Source organism: Aspergillus viridinutans (genome assembly GCF_018404265.1).
Source record: "Aspergillus viridinutans IFM 47045 DNA, scaffold_8, whole genome shotgun sequence".
Lineage (NCBI taxonomy): Eukaryota > Fungi > Ascomycota > Eurotiomycetes > Eurotiales > Aspergillaceae > Aspergillus > Aspergillus viridinutans.
Window position 1 is genome coordinate 1089078 of NW_025091224.1, and position 16543 is coordinate 1105620.

Sequence of the window (16543 nt, forward strand, 5' to 3'; positions counted from 1 at the left end):
AATCTAGTATATATAATAGTTTCTCTTTATCTTTAGAGATAAGATATCTTTAAAAGAGGTTATCTATAACTCTTAAGAAATCTATTATATTATTACTACTAAATTATAGGGCCCTAGCTATCCTAGGAGTAGGTATATTAACTTATAAGAGGTATTTCTAATAAGCTACTTTATTATCTCCTAGATTAACTATATCTCTAGAAGACTAATCTTATCTAAGATTACCTATAGAGACCCTAGAGCTAGAAGTTATAAAGCTCTCTCTAGATAGGGTAAGATCTTTAGGTATCTTTTTTATATTAATAGGTATTATAATAGGGGTTTAAAATATTAGTAGTAGAAACTATTATTTTTTTAGAGAAATTTAATAACTTTTATAATATTTCTAAAGTTAGTTATAAAGAGCTATTAAAAGTAATATTACTCTTTCTTACTCTTCTCTTTTTCTTACTAGATTATTTCTATATTTATCTTTCTTAATAATCTCTTAGTACTAAATTTCTCTATTCTCTATTAATATTTTTATTATTATTACTCTCTCCTCTAATACTCTTATTCTATAGTATAAGACTAGATCTACTCCCTTACCTCTCCTTCTTAGACTAATTATATATTTACTTATCTATTTTAATATACTTTTAAACTTTAATATTATTCTACCCTTTCTATCTAGATACTCCTACTTCCTCTTCTCCTAATCTAGTTAGCTAACTCTTAGGATTAAATAAACTTCCTATATTTTATAATACTTAGCTTATAACCTTCTTTTAGACAGCTCCCTGCTGCTGCTATAAGATAATCCTGTATAGGTTACTAAATATATAAGGGATATTATATAGCACTCTAAAGAGTAGGTCAAGCTTTATTATAATTAGGAGTTATAAGCTAGGTTATATCTAGGTTAGATATAAGTTTAACTAGATAGAAGAGATATTATAATAGAAAGTAATTTATTTATTCCTTAATTAGTAATTATAATCTTTACTAAAGAATAATATAGTAGGAAGAAGATCCCTCTACCTTTAGTAATAATATTATTATTATCCCAGTTATCTACCTTAAGGGTTACGCCCTGAGATAGGCATGAGTAATCAGCTAAAACTAATGCTATCTTTCTCCACTACACTATACTCCCTTATTAGCTTTAATAATAAATCTAAGATACTTTATACTTTTTACTTTAAATTTATACTTATTAATATCTAGTTATAGCCCTGCATTCTTTAAATACTCTAGTACCTACTAGACATACTATTAATACTTAGTTAATAAGCTATTAGTAAAGATTAGTATATTATCTATATATATAGAGGTAAATTTATCTAGGAAGTCTTAGAGAGTCTAGTTTATATATTATTAGAAGGTRCTTARTRTRTTTRYTATRCTAAAGGGGGTRATAARCTATTTAAATAGGCTAAATTATATATAGAATGCTATTAGCCACTTATCCCTAGGGGTAATATAAATCTTATAGAATATAGTAATTATATCTAGCTTAGTAAACTACTTAGCCTTAGAGATATACTCTAGGGTCTTATTAATTAATAGAAGTAGATAATAGTCTTTCTTAGTAATTATATTTAGTATATAGTAATTAATATAGAATTATAGTCTACCCCCTAGCTTATAGGCAAATAGCATAGGTGCTATAGTAACTAAGCTACTTATATAGATAAAGCCCTTCTTAAGTAGCTTTATTAATATCTTTTATAGTACTAGTAGTTCTCTATAAGATATACTATATAGAGGTCCCTATAGAGGCTCTATTATCTTACCCTTCTTATTCTTAACTAGCTTAATTTAATAGTCTACTTCTAGATAGTATAGTAGTAGCTTATTAGCCTTCTCCCTATTAAATACTTCTAGGAACTTATAGTAGTAAGCTAGGAGCTTTATAGCTAGATTAGTATACTTCTTAACCTATAAGGCCTTCTTAATATCCTTAATACTAGTAGTAAAGATCTATATAGTCTTATCTTTCTTATACTACTAGTTATAGACTATAAACCCTTATATATTAATCTACTTTACTACTAGTTTTAGCTTACTCTTAATACTTTTAATARTAAAGCTATTAGTAAATTATAACTAGGGTCCCTCTACTTTAATAACTACTCTCTAGTCTACTATCTATAGGGTYCCTAAGATTAGGTTARTTCTATCTYCTAACTTYAGCACTATATATAYATAGATAATATATTAATAGTTACTRCTAATATCTAGTAAGAAGTAGRTAATAGTTAAGATAATACTTCTTATTATACTAGTATAGTTCTTAAGATAAATAGGTTTAATCTTAATCTACTCTAGTTATAGCTTCTRGGYRAAGCATTCAGCCATGACTATATAAGATATATATCTAGTATTAGGTAGAATTCTATAATTATATTCTTTATTAATAATTCTAGATATAATAAATTTAGGGGTGTTAAATCTAACAGCCTATTAAAACTTTCTATAATTAGTAAGTATATCTTCTTTAGGGTATAGATAATACTAGCTTTTTAGTTATATTAATTATTTAATAGGCCCCTGTGAGAGTCTTTTTATAGAAGTAACTAGTTTTCTAGCTTACTATCTTTATTAATAGGCCCTAGGGACTATTTATCTTCTTTATTTTTAAGTATAGGCCCTATAGTCTAAGTAGTATAGGGCTGGTTCCCCCCTTTATTTAGTAGAGGGATGGCCCTAAGATACTAGTATCTCTTAATTATATAGTTAGAGGCCCTATAGCGCAAGCATCTATCCTTAGTCTAATAATAAGATTATTTAGCTTTATTAACCTATTTTATATATTAATACTAGTAAGCTAGAGTTATAGTAGTTAGTTCCTAATCTATAGGATTACTAGGGCCTAGTGCACTTAAGACTAGGTTTATTAAGGGTATAGGAATATAAGTAATATAGCTATAGTTTATAGTCTATATATTTCTTCTATACTATTTAGCTTAAGCTACTCTCTGTATATAGAAAGCTTTAATTTAGTTTATAATTATTTATAGCTACTAGTAATATCCTTTAAAACTTACTTCCTTAGCTATACTGAAGAGTTATATTTATATTTCTATATTTAGGGTGCTATTAATAAAGATTTACTTTATATTATTAGTCTAATTATAATCTCCTACTTCTATTAGTAGCTAATTAAAGTCTACTAGTATATTATAAAAGGGATGGTTACCCTATTATAGATAGTATAGTTCTTTTATAACTTTCTTAGGATAATTCCTATCCTAGAATATAAGGTTAAGCTAACTAATTATATAATCTAGATTAGCTTCTATTATAGTATGGTTCTGGGTATACTAGTCTATCTAAGAGCTTATTATAGTTATAGCCTAGTCCTTAAGCCTAGTGAAGGCATACTATATATAGTTATAATAACTACTAAATATAAAGTAGTTAACTTCTAGCTTCTATAGTAAGTTAGAATAGAAGATATTATATATAACCTTATTAATACTATTAAATTAGTTAGGGTTAGATAGAATTAGTTTAGGCCTTCTTACTAGTTTATTTATAGATGTAGTAGCAAGAGTAGGTACTATAGAAGTTATCTAAGTAGTAGGTATTACTACTATAGAAGTAGTATCTATTTAGGGAGTAGTAGCTATCTACTATACCTTTATTTAAGCTATTTAATTTATAATCTCTTATAACTATTAGGCTATTTAGGCTATAGGGTCTATCTATGCAGCATTCTATTACTATATATATCCTTTACTTAGTCCTTCTAGTGATGTTAATATCTGTAATAATATATTATTATAGTTTATACTATCTATACTATCCATATCATCTATTTTAGCTATTATAGATATCTAACTATTTCATCTAGTTCTGCTTAGCTAGTTCTATGGTTCAGCTGTCTCTTACTAGTTCTGTCTGACTATCTGATTTAACTAGTTTGTCTAGTTTGTCTAGTTTATCTAGTTTATCTGGTTCGTCTGGTTTGTCTGGTTCTGTCTAACTATCTAGTAGCGAGTAATTTCTAATATCATAGGCTAGAAGCCTTATAAATCTATAACCTAGATTTAGATGGTAAGAAATCACTAAAGGGTTCTAACTAGGGCTGTAATAGCTAAACATAAAAAGGGGTATGCAAATAATAGATAAGATTACATAACCAGATTAATTACTATATTAATTACTATGAGGTCATGTGACTGCTGGTGTCCTTACTAGACAGGAGTTCATTAGTGCCTAAGGCAGATCACAAGTGCCTAGTAGGCTCGAGCACTCAGCGGGCCCTGCCTGCTACACTATTAATTCCTAAATATACCTATAAGTCCTGTGTAGTAGCTAATATAATAGTCTATAAGAGGTATATTACTATATCTCCTATTAAGTAATACAGGGAATATATCTTTATTAATATAGGTAGTAGCTATAATAATATACTAGATAACTATATTACTAGAGCTTACTACTAGATAATTATTATAGATTAGTTTAATAGCTAGGTTACTATTTAATTACTTAAATTTAGATACTAAGTAATACTACTTATTAAGCTCTTTATTAAAGAAGAGGAGCATGTAGGTATTAAGGTATAGATTATTTATACTAATAATAAAGAAGAATTTATTAAGAAAGAGAATTAAGTATAGGCTAGAGCTAAATTAATTAAATAGGAACTTATAGTACTATATATTTATAATTAGAACCCTATTATAGAATGCCTTATATATACTATATTAATAAAAGTATATGCTGTTATTAATAATAAAACTATTCTATATAAACTCTAGGATGAAATTATAAAGGGAGTTATTCTAATTAAGAATATTTTATCTATTTAAGGTAAGAATATAACTCTATATAAAATATACTTTAGTAAATATCTAGATATTAGCTCCCTGTAGATCTTAGGTTTAGTTAGATATCTTACTATTACTAATAAGATTAAATCTAAGTAGGGTATTATAAAGATTAATCTATATACTATTTACTACTACTTAGTTAGCTATACTAGCCTAGGTAAGTAATATATTATCTAGATATTAGTAACTAATAAAGTTAAATATACCTATAATATTATCTTTAAAGAAGGAAGTAATCTAGATCTCTATAAAGATCTAGATAATAATTATAGAAAATTTATTAATCTACTAGCTATTCCACCTACTAACTGCAATCTAAATAAGGTTATATATAATAATAATTTAGATTAAGATATTATTAAAGGCTAGGATCTAACTATATCTAATCTATCTAGACTAGAGGATAGCATCCCTATACTATAAATATATATAGAGGCAGGTCCTAGTATTACTAAGGATATTAACTTCCTGTATAGAGGTCTTTTTAATAAGCTAGTAAAAGACCTTCTAGAATATTCCTAGCTAGAAGTAATTTAGCTTATGGAATAGGGGGTGTATTATATTAATACTAAGGCTATAGAGAAGTATATATAGAATTATATTATTACTAGGTATATATATATTAGTAATAATTATATTAATATTATTAAGCCTTCTTTCTTTTATAAGGTAATTAACTCTCCTAAAGTAGATAATTAGTAGAATACTATAAAAGTAAAAGTAGATAATCTTATTAAGTAAGATACCTAGGTACTTAAGGCCTTACCTACTAGCTATAAGACTATTAAGGGATATTAGGTCTATAAGATTAAGATTAGTACTAATAATAAAATTATCTAATTTAAGATAAGATAGATTACTAAAGGCTATATCTAAATATCTAGAGTAGACTTTAACTAGATATTTTCCTCTACTATAAAGCTAGTAACTATCTATCTATTCTTTATATTTATAGCTATCTTAGGTTATTATTATATTAAGGTAGATATTAAGCTTACTTTCTTATAGGGTAAATTCTTTAATAGTAAAGTTATCTATATAAAGTAATTACTAGATTTTAATAATAAGTCTAGCTATATATATAGATTATTACTTCCTTTATATAGATTAAAGTAGTCTATATATATCTAGTATCTTATCTTCTATAGTAGAGTTACTAAGATTAGATTATAGCTATCTAAGATTAATAAATATCTTTTCTTTAATATCTATAGCATGTTCCTTATCTTATATATTAATAATATAGAGATTACTAGACCTTCTAAGTAGATTACTAAGGGGGTATATAAGGCTATTAGTAAACTATTTAATATTTTACTTATTAGCCTAGCTACCTATTATCTAGGTATAAAGATAGACCTAGATATTAAGAAAAGATAGATTAAGCTATCTTAATATACTTATCTTTAATATCTTATTAATATATTTAATCTATATTTAGTTAAAACTATAGTAATACCTATAGAAGAAGATACTTAGCTAGTTAAATTAGATAAGCTTATTAGATATAATCTTAAACTTAAAAAGAGATATAGAGTAGGAGTTAGCTTAATTATATATTTAATACTATAGACTAGGCTGGATACTATCTTTACTATTAGGAAGCTAGCTAGATATACTATAAATCCTAATAAATTATATCTTAAGTATCTTATTTATCTTATTTAATTCTTCTATTAGATCCTAGATATTAGAATTATCTATAAGCCTTATAATATAAAAGATATTATATATAAGCTAGGTATTATTATTAGCTATATTAATATAGATTATATAGGATATATTAATATATACTATTTAACTACTAGATATATCTTTATATTTAGTAATAAGCCTATCTTATAGACTTTTAAGCTATAATTAGTTATCTCTTTATCTATATATAAGGCTAAATACTTTACTATTATTTATACTATAAAGAAAGCTATCTAGCTTATCTATCTTCTTAAAGATATTAGCTTTAATAGTATATACTCTATATAGATTAATACTAATAGCTAGCCTACTATAGACCTAGCCTATAATACTTAATTCTATGCGTGTAGTAAGTATATTAATATTAATTATTATTAGATTAGAGATATAATAGTTAAGAAGTAGGTCTTCCTATAGTATCTTTTAATAGATAAGATAATTATAGATCTTATAATAAAGCTACTTAGTTATCTAAAGTTTAATTAATTCTTTAAGGTACTAGGCTTAGCCTAGTAGAGTACTATAAATAGTAGATCTTAATATTATAATTATAGATTAACTACCTAATTAGGAAGTGGCTACAACCTTATTAATTAAATCTAGGGGTATATAGCTATACTTAGTATGATAGAGATCTAATTATATGATCTCACTTAGTAGATAACTCCTTCTACTATATAATAGTAAACATAGATTTACATAATAAATTAACGAAATATCTTCATATTCTGAACCTCTCTCTGCTCATTCTACAATTTGCAAATATGAATGATCGAATCAATCGCCCTGTGAAAGCTGCCTGTTTAGCTTGGTATGTGTTATCTTTGCATATTTTTGACAAGCACTGAGGATCCTCCCAGTTGCGCTTCAAAAACACACTGTGATGGACAAAACCCATGCCAACCAGTATGCCGCGTGCCTTACTGTTACTGTTTAACTAGTAAATTTCAATCCGCTAATGCCAGACATGTTATAAAGTGCACATTAAGAGATCGCATCTGCACCTACAGACCCAGTAGAAGGGGCGGGCCTCGTCGAGGACATCGACAGCCGGCTGTCGAGTCTAGTCCGCTACCGCCACAGGCCGCAGCAATAATCCATGCTCCGCAGTCTACGCCTTCACTGACAGATGAGTTCACTCTCACGCCCGTGGACTCCAATCTCTGGAGTCCAGCGACGCCTTGTTCCTCTCTTGGCAGGAATCAGGATCCAAACCGGCCTGTAAAAGACGTTTGGTCCCCACCGCATACGGACTCACAAGGAGAACTCCAAGGGCCGGTTCTGCGGGTCTATACTTCCGAAGAAGAAATGTACGTACCGAAAGGACATTGTTGATCAATGCAGCTGGGAACTCTCGAATTACTAACTGTGGAATGCTCGGTGTCGACGCAGACAAAATGCCTATTACCATTTTGTCCATCCATGTCTACCTTTATTGCCCCCTCCGTCCAGCTCGTCTCTGCCTCAAGACAATCCGCATGTTTTCCAGCCCTCACATGGACTGGCCGGCACAGTGGAGCTATCCTGTCTGCCTTACCAGCCGACGTCCTCGTTGAGCCTAGCATTATCTGCCATTCTGGCTTTGATACCACCTCCGCATGATCGGAATCAATCCGAACCCTGCAGTGTGTGGCTACGACGGTCTTATGCTCAGCTCTTTGCGCAAGCCGCTCTCCGTATGGCAGAGAAGGAGATTGAGGACTTTACAGGCGGCTGGGCAAACTCCGATGGTTTGGTAGAAGGCCGAGATTTCCATCCGCAATTACCGACGCAGTTGCACCCGATTCTGGCTCTGATCGTCCTCAGTGTATATGACTTGTGTCAACGTGGCAATAAATCACGCATGCGGATGCGCGCTAATCAAGCCATTACGACAGCCATGGATTATTCGCTTCACCAACTCGACGAGAACGCAACAGAAGCACAGCGTCGAGCATGGTGGTCTGCGGTTTGTGTTCTCTGACCAGAAATGAACAGTGCAGGCTAATGACTCAAACAGGTCATCGTGATGTACCATTCGTCGGCCAACAATGACTCGGTAGGTTGAATTGCAAATCCGGACGTCCTACAGGCACGCAAGCTCTCTGACGATTTAATAGTCACCCATCATCAGCATCAGTGATCCGAGAATAACCACTCCGTATCCTAGATTTGATATTCAGAGTAAAGTCTCAGAGGTAGTAGACTTCGTTCCAAGCATTTCCATGGTGAACCCATCACTTTTAGCCTGTGATATGGCTAACATTCACTAGCCTTGGTCGCTCTTACTGAAAGCTCAGGATGCCATCGTCTCCGTCTGCGCTGTGATGCGCCCGCTAACCGCGAAGAGCCAAAACGGCTCACCGGCACTGGATCTCCGGGAGCAGGCTTGTCGCCTCGACAGGCACATACTATCGTTAGCGGCGGACTGTGACCACTGTCACCTGGAGTCAGGAGCAGCGGAAAATGATCAAGCCGAAAACCTGGCCGCTTTGAGCCTTTGGAGGACCGCTTGTGCCATGACTCATACGTGGGTGACCTGGTCGAATCTGTCAAAGATTGGTAACTGATTGGATTGATGTGCCAGAGCCCGAGTCAAGCTCCATCGCTACAGAGCCTTCTCCGATATTCCCATATTTCTGGAGAAGCATTGTGACCTTACCTTTCTCAAGCTGGACGCTTTTCCATCGCAGACCGCCTCACTTCCGGCGCAGTCGGATCTAGAATCAATCTTTCCCTTCACCCAGACCGAGTCATCGATAGTCTGCTTAAAGTCATCCCTTGCTATTTCGCGTGCCCTAGTAGGCCTACCACACTCAGGACTTTTGCCTCTGCGCACAGCAGAGCTGGACGAACCAAGAATCAACTCCAACGCCGCAGGCTACACCGGATCCCTACCATTTTTTAAATGTGCCGCAATGCAGGCCTCCTACGTGTTGTATATGTTGGTGCACCGGCTCCGGGCGGCGCTGTCATCAAAACGCCTTTTGGTTTGCTATCCGCTTCTGAACCACCCGGAACCCGTGACCGAAGTTCAAGACGCTAAGCGATTGATAGAGGAGCTCCGCAACGGGGCTCATTCTATGATTGTCTGCATGAAGCGGGACTTGATCTTTGAAGGTATTGGCGGCATGATACGTGATCTTGATGCAGCCTATTTCTCTCTGTTTCTGGACTAAGTCACTTTATTGGGGTAAATCTCCTTCTAATCGTGCAATCAAGAGCGCTAGACGCTTCGCCATCAGCTGAACGTGGGACGGATCCTCCACAAACCCTCTTTCCACAAGACGCGAAAGAGGTATCGCAGTTTGATTGTATCTACCATGGTATCGATATTCCTACTAGGTGGTGATTCGATATCTTCAAATTTGTAGCAGCTTCCATTTGAATGAGGATAGGCGGGTTATTCTGGCAAAGGCACCATCATGTTGTCTTTTTATAAACAATCGTCATAGCTGGGACTTGCAGCTTAATTCGATATTTTTCTTTCTTTTTTCGCTCCCTCTTTCGTTCCCAAACTCAAGCCCATTTGCTGGTGCTTCGACCCACCGGGTGCTCGGTAAAGAATTGACACTTCGATTGTTCCTCCCAACCATCTCAGAAAATAGTCTCGACGAATCTCCTAAAGTCCTGGGCGGTGATGGCGATATCGGTCTCATTCGCTGTGGGTGCCCTGTCATACACGGCCCGGAAAGGCAAAACCATCGGGGCGCCGGTCATCCCGGTTGGGGTAACGACAACCTCTTGAGCCGAGTAAAGCTGCTGGGTAGCAGCTGGCTGATTTACCAGAGGAGGTCTGTGGACGGGCCGTGAGCGAAGTGTGGCGACGTACGCTGGGGGTGCCGGGTTCGGGGCGTTAGGCGGCATCAGCATCCATTTTTCGAATGTCACCCGACCTCTTTTAGCGCTGACAAGAACGATGATCCTGGTTTGGCCATTGGAATTGTTAAGCCAGAACTTGGCATCGGAACGCAGCTTGGCCATGGACTCCGAGACTCCTACCTCGACGACCAGAGTTGGCCATCCTCGGGTCTGTCCCTGAGCCCCCTGTCGCGACGGGGGAGTGAATCCCTGGTCGGCTTGCTTTCCCCTGTTGTTGCCTGGCTTGTATGTAGTAGTGCCTATCCATCGTCGTTCCCAATAGGGGATGCCCATATTTTGGAGATCAGAGGTAACCTTCGAGGTGAAATCATTGATCAGGTGTTCGTGGGTAAACCCTGGGATCACTTTGATTAGGCCAGTAGATCCCTCCCACTCAAAGCGAAAGTCGACACCTCCAAGACATTCCTTGTCATTGTCTAAACGCTCAATTGCTTCTTTGGTGAGTCCCAAAACCAGAATCCATTGGTTACCGTCACAATCATTTGCCTGAAGGGTCTGCAGAACGCTGTGGGCAGCTTGCTGGAGTTGTTTGAAGCTCGAGTAGGTTCTGGTGATAGTCGAAGTAACGCCATCAGAGAGGCGGTATTCGCCCGTTAAGACTGTGGGATCACTCTGATGACGATTCATGATGGTCGCCCTGGCTGTCTGTAGAGTGGATTGGAGAGACGGGGCAGAGAATCAAATTTTTCCTTTGAGGGAACTAATAGGTATTTGGGAGATTGGGAGGTTGGTAGATTCAGGCTTCAGGTTGAGGTCTGAGAGTTCAAATCCATAAGGTAATGTTGATGGACTGTGAATTTAGTGAAAGAATGAGATTAAGCAGAATGAATTTAAGCAGTGAAGAAATATATAGTTCATACCTGTATAATTATATTATTATGAGCACAATGTAATTCACTAATGATATAGTGAATGGTCAATATTACGAGCAGGAGAGAAAATTAAAAGTAAAGTAGAAGTTGAAGTCATTACTACTACTACTTTACCTTCACCACCTAGATTACCACTTTTAAATTGCAGAGTGTTGCGTGGTAGACTATGACTCTATGAGAAATAATGAGATAATATGTTATCAAAATATTATACCACTAGGCCAAAAGGGTGTCCGACTATATCCCAGTCAGGATAGGGTCTCATATCTGTAATCATAGCGGTATTCTATTTCTAACACACCTCCCCAGGGATCTGCGGCTGTCTGGGTTGGTTCAGGTCTAACTGAACCACCAGTTTCATCCACAAACCATCCAGAGAACATGGAACGAAAACGTCGCAACGGCCAGCTCCCCTCCTGCGAGCCATGCAGGAAATCGAAATTGGGGTGCGACCATTCAACCCCAATATGTAACCGCTGCCTCCGGCGGGGTCGAACGAACGAGTGTTTTTACCACCCTGCCCCCCTCACGAGACCCCGCCAACACAATGCAACAGTACATAGCCAGAACCAAGACCCGAGCGCAAGTGATAGCATTCGCGACTTGTCTGTATCCTCCACGGTCTCTGGATCCTCAGCAACGTATCACCCTGCACCGCTCACAAAACCTCGAGAGCGCAAGGCAGCAGCGATTCGAAAACCCAGGCAGAAACCAACCCATAGTCCAGGCCAGAGCGCAAACGTCAGCGTCAGTGCAGGTGTCTCCCCCATCGGCATTCGCGACGTGTCTGTTTCCGTATCCGGATCAGTCTCTGCGTCCCCCCTGGCGATTGGCGAGTCGCATGCATGGGAGAAGCGACCATTTGCCAATCCAGGCTTTCTGGGACTGACTAGCTACTCTGATAACGTCACGGGGTATGCCGCGGTCTTGGACCATGCGATGCGGCCGCGCGACAGTGGGGGTTCGGGGTCGGGGTCGATCGCGGCGGTCGTCGACTTGAGACAGGTGGAGCTGGGGGCACAGGTGCTGCTGCTTTTAGATCACTTGCCGCTGTTTGAGGAGCTTCTGGAGAAGCGGTTTGCTATCTGGGAGGGATGGATCTTCAGCACCCAGATGTTCCGGTGCATCATCAAAGTACTTCGAGATCTGTATCGCGATGCTACGGATGGTGTGGTGGACAAGTATGCGTCTGTGCTGGAGCTGTCGAGGACGTTTTTCCGCAATACGGCCACCGAGATCGAGTTGCGTGCTTCGATGACGCTGTCGGAGTATGTAGCGCTGAGTGGTGCCCGATGGGACAGCTATGCGCTTCTGCTTTCATCGATAGGGTATGCGATCTACCATGTTGCGCATGATGATCCGCTCTTCCAGAGCGAGAACCTCCCTGGCAAGGATATGAAGGGGTTACGGCAGATTGCGCTGGCAGCGAGCGATATTTGTCTACAGTTATGTGATAGGTTGGGGACGATCAGCGATAGTCTTTGCTGCGCTACTCTTCAGTTCTCGGTCTTGGTTCATCATACATATGGCACAAGTGGTAGGTCTTGTACTCAGTTTGGGGATCAGAATCTAGACTGATAAAGGACAGATTACAGAACGTGGCAGAAACTCGGCGATCTTACTACGATTATCTTTGCTCTGGGCCTTCATCAGGCGGGAGACGATAGAAACATCCCTTTTTTCCTATCCGAGTTGCGCAAGAGGATCATGATCGGGGCGTACGGGATGGACAAAGACCTGGCGCTGTTCCTCGGTAGGCCGCCCCGGATATGCAGACAGTACTGCAATATCCAGACCCCGCTGGACCTGACTTGGGAAGAGTTGATTGCCCCACCAAGCGTGCGGCAGACTGCACTCCTGAAGCCGGATGCGCAAGGCTGGAATACAGAGGGGAAACTGGGCAGCGGGGCAAGAGGACGTACCATCCATCTTGCCTGTTTGATTCGAGAGGATATCCTAGAGTTGTCGATTGGCCAGGGACGCGACAATGTAGAAGAACATGCTGAGTGAGTGCTTCGGCCGCTTTGCGCTTGTGGGATCAATCTCCGGTACTGATAATAGCCCGATAGGAGAGTCCTTAAGAGAGCACGCCAAAGGCGCTCTGAACTGCCCGCCTTCCTGCAATGGGACCCTGAGTCGGCCGATCCGGAGCTTGCAACATTGCATCTGGAGTTTCTGCACCAGGACTTCCTAATCTATTCGACCCTTGTCAAACGAATAGGCAAGGGTCACGATGCATTGATCAAAATCTCTCTGGAGATCGTCACCTGTTTGCTTGACTTGGTCTCGAGGCAGATGCGATCCCTCAAGACTCACATGTTGACGATCCTCGATGTAAGTGTTCTACCTCCTCACTGTTCACCGCTGATCACCGCTGATTATACACAGCTTTGCTATATAGGCCTTCCTGCTGCGGGTGCCTTAGCGACCGAACTACTCCGACACTCCCAGCCAAAACTTGAGCCAGTGCTCTCTTCCGCACCGTTTCCTCGCTCGGAGATCATTCAAAAGCTGAGCGTCTTCATCTCGCACGCAGACACCTTCATCCAGCAACACCAGGGGGATTATGAGATTGCCTTGCAAGGGCAGATGCTCATCAGACAAGTCCTTGATCGTGTACTATCGCCCACGACAGACCAACCCTTTCCGGATCCTTCCATCAACGGAATGACGATAGGAGATGATGTTGATTTTATGGCCCTGCTGGAGAGTTTTGACTGGGAGCAGGAAATCCGCCCCACCTTCAGCTGATGGGAAGCGTCTAGCGCTCTGGATTACAGGATTAGAAATATATTTACCCCAATAAAGTGACTTAGTTTGGAAACAGAGAGAAATAGGCTGCATCAAGATCACGTATCATGCTGCCAATACCTTCAAAGATCAAGTCCCGCTTCATGAATAGAATTCTAAAGTCGGAGTTCGTATCTGAAAATATATAATACCACTATGACTATGGATATGAGACCCTAGACTGATGAGGACCATGTCCGGACACCCTTTTAGCCTAGTGGTATTATAATTTGATAGATACGAACTCCGACCCTTCCAATCCCGAGTCCCCGACAAATCAGCACACACTCCTTTCACCAATATGACAACCCGACAGCTCCCCTCTCAACTGGTTCGATGTTCAACTCCGAGGATCAAAAATGACGAAATCTGTATGCCTGGGACAATGGAATATAAATATGTGCATGATTCAAGGTCTAAAGACACAGACTGATATCTATAATCAACGAAAGAACACAGATCAACTGACCACATCTTCATCATGCCTTTCTCCATCTCAAACCCCTTCAAATCATCCAAATCGCAGCGTCAGATGACAGAGAAAGCCCAGAAATGTACCAAGGAGGACTCGTCATCTGTCTACAGTGATGCTGCTACGCTGGTAGCTGGCAAAGAACAGTCAGCAAAGTCGGCGCCAGAATTTCAAAACCAGAGGCAGCTCGATTTTAGTTCTATGCGATATAGTACGGCTCCCTGATATCCGCTTTCGTTGTTGACTGATCCTAATGCTAATATTTGAATCTTGGTATAGCCCCAATGGGAATGTGTCCTCGTTCCTAAACTGAGTGACAACCATATGTTCGATGAATGGATGAGGTAGACGGCAGTGTGGATTGACGAGAATGATTGAATGACATGTTACTTCCGCTGTGGACCTGATGCTACAACTCTATTTATGACAATATACTATGCAAAAGTTAATAATCATGCATACTGCTTGAAAATACTCCTGACTTGCTTCTCTAGATCTGGAGTATATACGTGCCGGAATGCATGACTTGAATATGTAGTCAAAGCATTGTAAAGACAATCTTATCAAGTCTATATATTCAGCCGATCTGTATTTTCTCCAACTACGGAGTAATTCCCAGCTGGATCGGTCTAGAACCATGTCAGCATCAACCCCAATGGCGCCACATCAATCGGCAGTCGGGCCCAGCCGAGGTATTCTAACCCCGCGTCTAGGCATTTAAATAGAAATACTTGAAGGAAGATATACACCTCCATCACTAACCAAGCATTCAAAACCTACCACCAAAATGCAAGCAGTGATATTCAAAGGCCCATTGGAAGTCGTGCTCGAAACGCGCCCTATCCCCCAGATCCAGGATCCCACAGACGCAATCATCAAAGTCCGCTACACGACGCTATGTGGCAGGTCAGACCCCTCCCCGCCCTTGCCATAAAAGATAGAAAATAACAAGATGCAGTGAACTCCACGTCTTCCGCGGGCACCAACCCTCCAGCACAGGCTTCATAATGGCCAACGAATTCACCGGCGAAGTCACCGAAACCGGCGCTGCAGTCCAGAACTTCAAAAAGGGCGATCGCGTCGTCGCACCCTTCACCATCAGCTGCGGCGAATGCTTCTACTGCGCCCGGGGGTGTTCCTCGCGCTGCGCCAAGGGGAAGCTGTTTGGCTCCGCGGTGCTGGACGGCGGACAGGCGGAGTATGTGCGTGTCCCGCTAGCGGATGGCACGCTGGTCGCGGCGCCGGCCGCCGTGGATGAGAAGAAGCTGGTTCTGATGGCTGATATCTTCCCGACGGGGTACTTTGCTGCGAGAAATGCGTTCCGGGGATGGGAGGAGGAGGTTGTGCGGGGGAGTACGGTCGTGCTGTTTGGGTGTGGGCCTGTGGGATTGTGTGCGCTTATCAGCGCGCTGGAGTATCGACCTGCGGCTTTGATTGCGGTGGATAGTGTGCCGGACAGGCTGGAGCGAGCGGGGAGTCTGGGTGCGGAGGCGTGGAATTTCCAGACGGATGCGCAGGGGCTGCGGGAGAGGGTGCTCGAGTTGACGGATGGGCGGGGGGCGGATGTGGCTATTGAGGTTGTCGGGCATAGCAGTGCGTTGCGGATGGCGTTTGAGTTGCTGCGGCCGTGGGGGCGCATCTCGAGTGTGGGTGTGCATAACGGGGAGATTCCCTGGACGGGGAACGAGGCGTATGGGAAGAATCTGCAGATTCAGATGGGGAGGTGTCCTGTTCGGAGCATCTTTGGCGATGCGTTGGAATTGCTGGTGAAGAAACAGGATTCACTGGAGTGTGTATGCAGTTTCCTTCTGATGGCACGGCTGACCATGTCTAGGTTCATGACTGCTGATATTCGACCGCTGTCGGAAGCTATCGCAGCGTAAGTCCTTTGCTTATCATCTGGACCATGCTAACAGCTGTAGGTACGACGACTTTAATCAGATGAAGTCCCAGAAGGTGATCTTTGAAGCTGGAAAGCAATAGAAGTAAGGTTATTATGCTCGCAAGGAAGCGCTCCATATATATGCGAA

General features: G+C 39.7%; 4 protein-coding genes across 4 annotated transcripts; 3 read left to right on the forward strand and 1 right to left on the reverse strand.

The window, feature by feature from the left end:
• Positions 1-8196: 8196 nt before the first annotated feature.
• Positions 8197-9676, forward strand: Aspvir_009427 (uncharacterized protein; the record flags this gene model as incomplete). The annotated part of the gene is made up of 5 exons (XM_043272571.1): positions 8197-8466; positions 8518-8556; positions 8618-8695; positions 8771-9027; positions 9085-9676. The coding sequence occupies 5 exons, from the start codon at positions 8197-8199 to the stop codon at positions 9674-9676; spliced, it is 1236 nt and encodes a 411-aa protein (XP_043128506.1).
• A 418-nt stretch (positions 9677-10094) lies between these two features.
• On the reverse strand, positions 10095-11006 carry Aspvir_009428 (uncharacterized protein; the record flags this gene model as incomplete). Its single annotated transcript, XM_043272572.1, has 1 exon — positions 10095-11006. One exon carries the CDS (start codon positions 11004-11006, stop codon positions 10095-10097), a length of 912 nt encoding a protein of 303 aa, XP_043128507.1.
• A 626-nt stretch (positions 11007-11632) lies between these two features.
• On the forward strand, positions 11633-14002 carry Aspvir_009429 (putative chromatin structure remodeling complex protein RSC3; the record flags this gene model as incomplete). The annotated part of the gene is made up of 4 exons (XM_043272573.1): positions 11633-12788; positions 12840-13257; positions 13321-13585; positions 13640-14002. 4 exons carry the CDS (start codon positions 11633-11635, stop codon positions 14000-14002), a joined length of 2202 nt encoding a protein of 733 aa, XP_043128508.1.
• A 1298-nt stretch (positions 14003-15300) lies between these two features.
• Aspvir_009430 (alcohol dehydrogenase family protein) lies at positions 15301-16496 on the forward strand (the record flags this gene model as incomplete). The annotated part of the gene is made up of 4 exons (XM_043272574.1): positions 15301-15419; positions 15472-16302; positions 16348-16392; positions 16436-16496. The coding sequence occupies 4 exons, from the start codon at positions 15301-15303 to the stop codon at positions 16494-16496; spliced, it is 1056 nt and encodes a 351-aa protein (XP_043128509.1).
• Between the last annotated feature and the right edge of the window lie 47 nt (positions 16497-16543).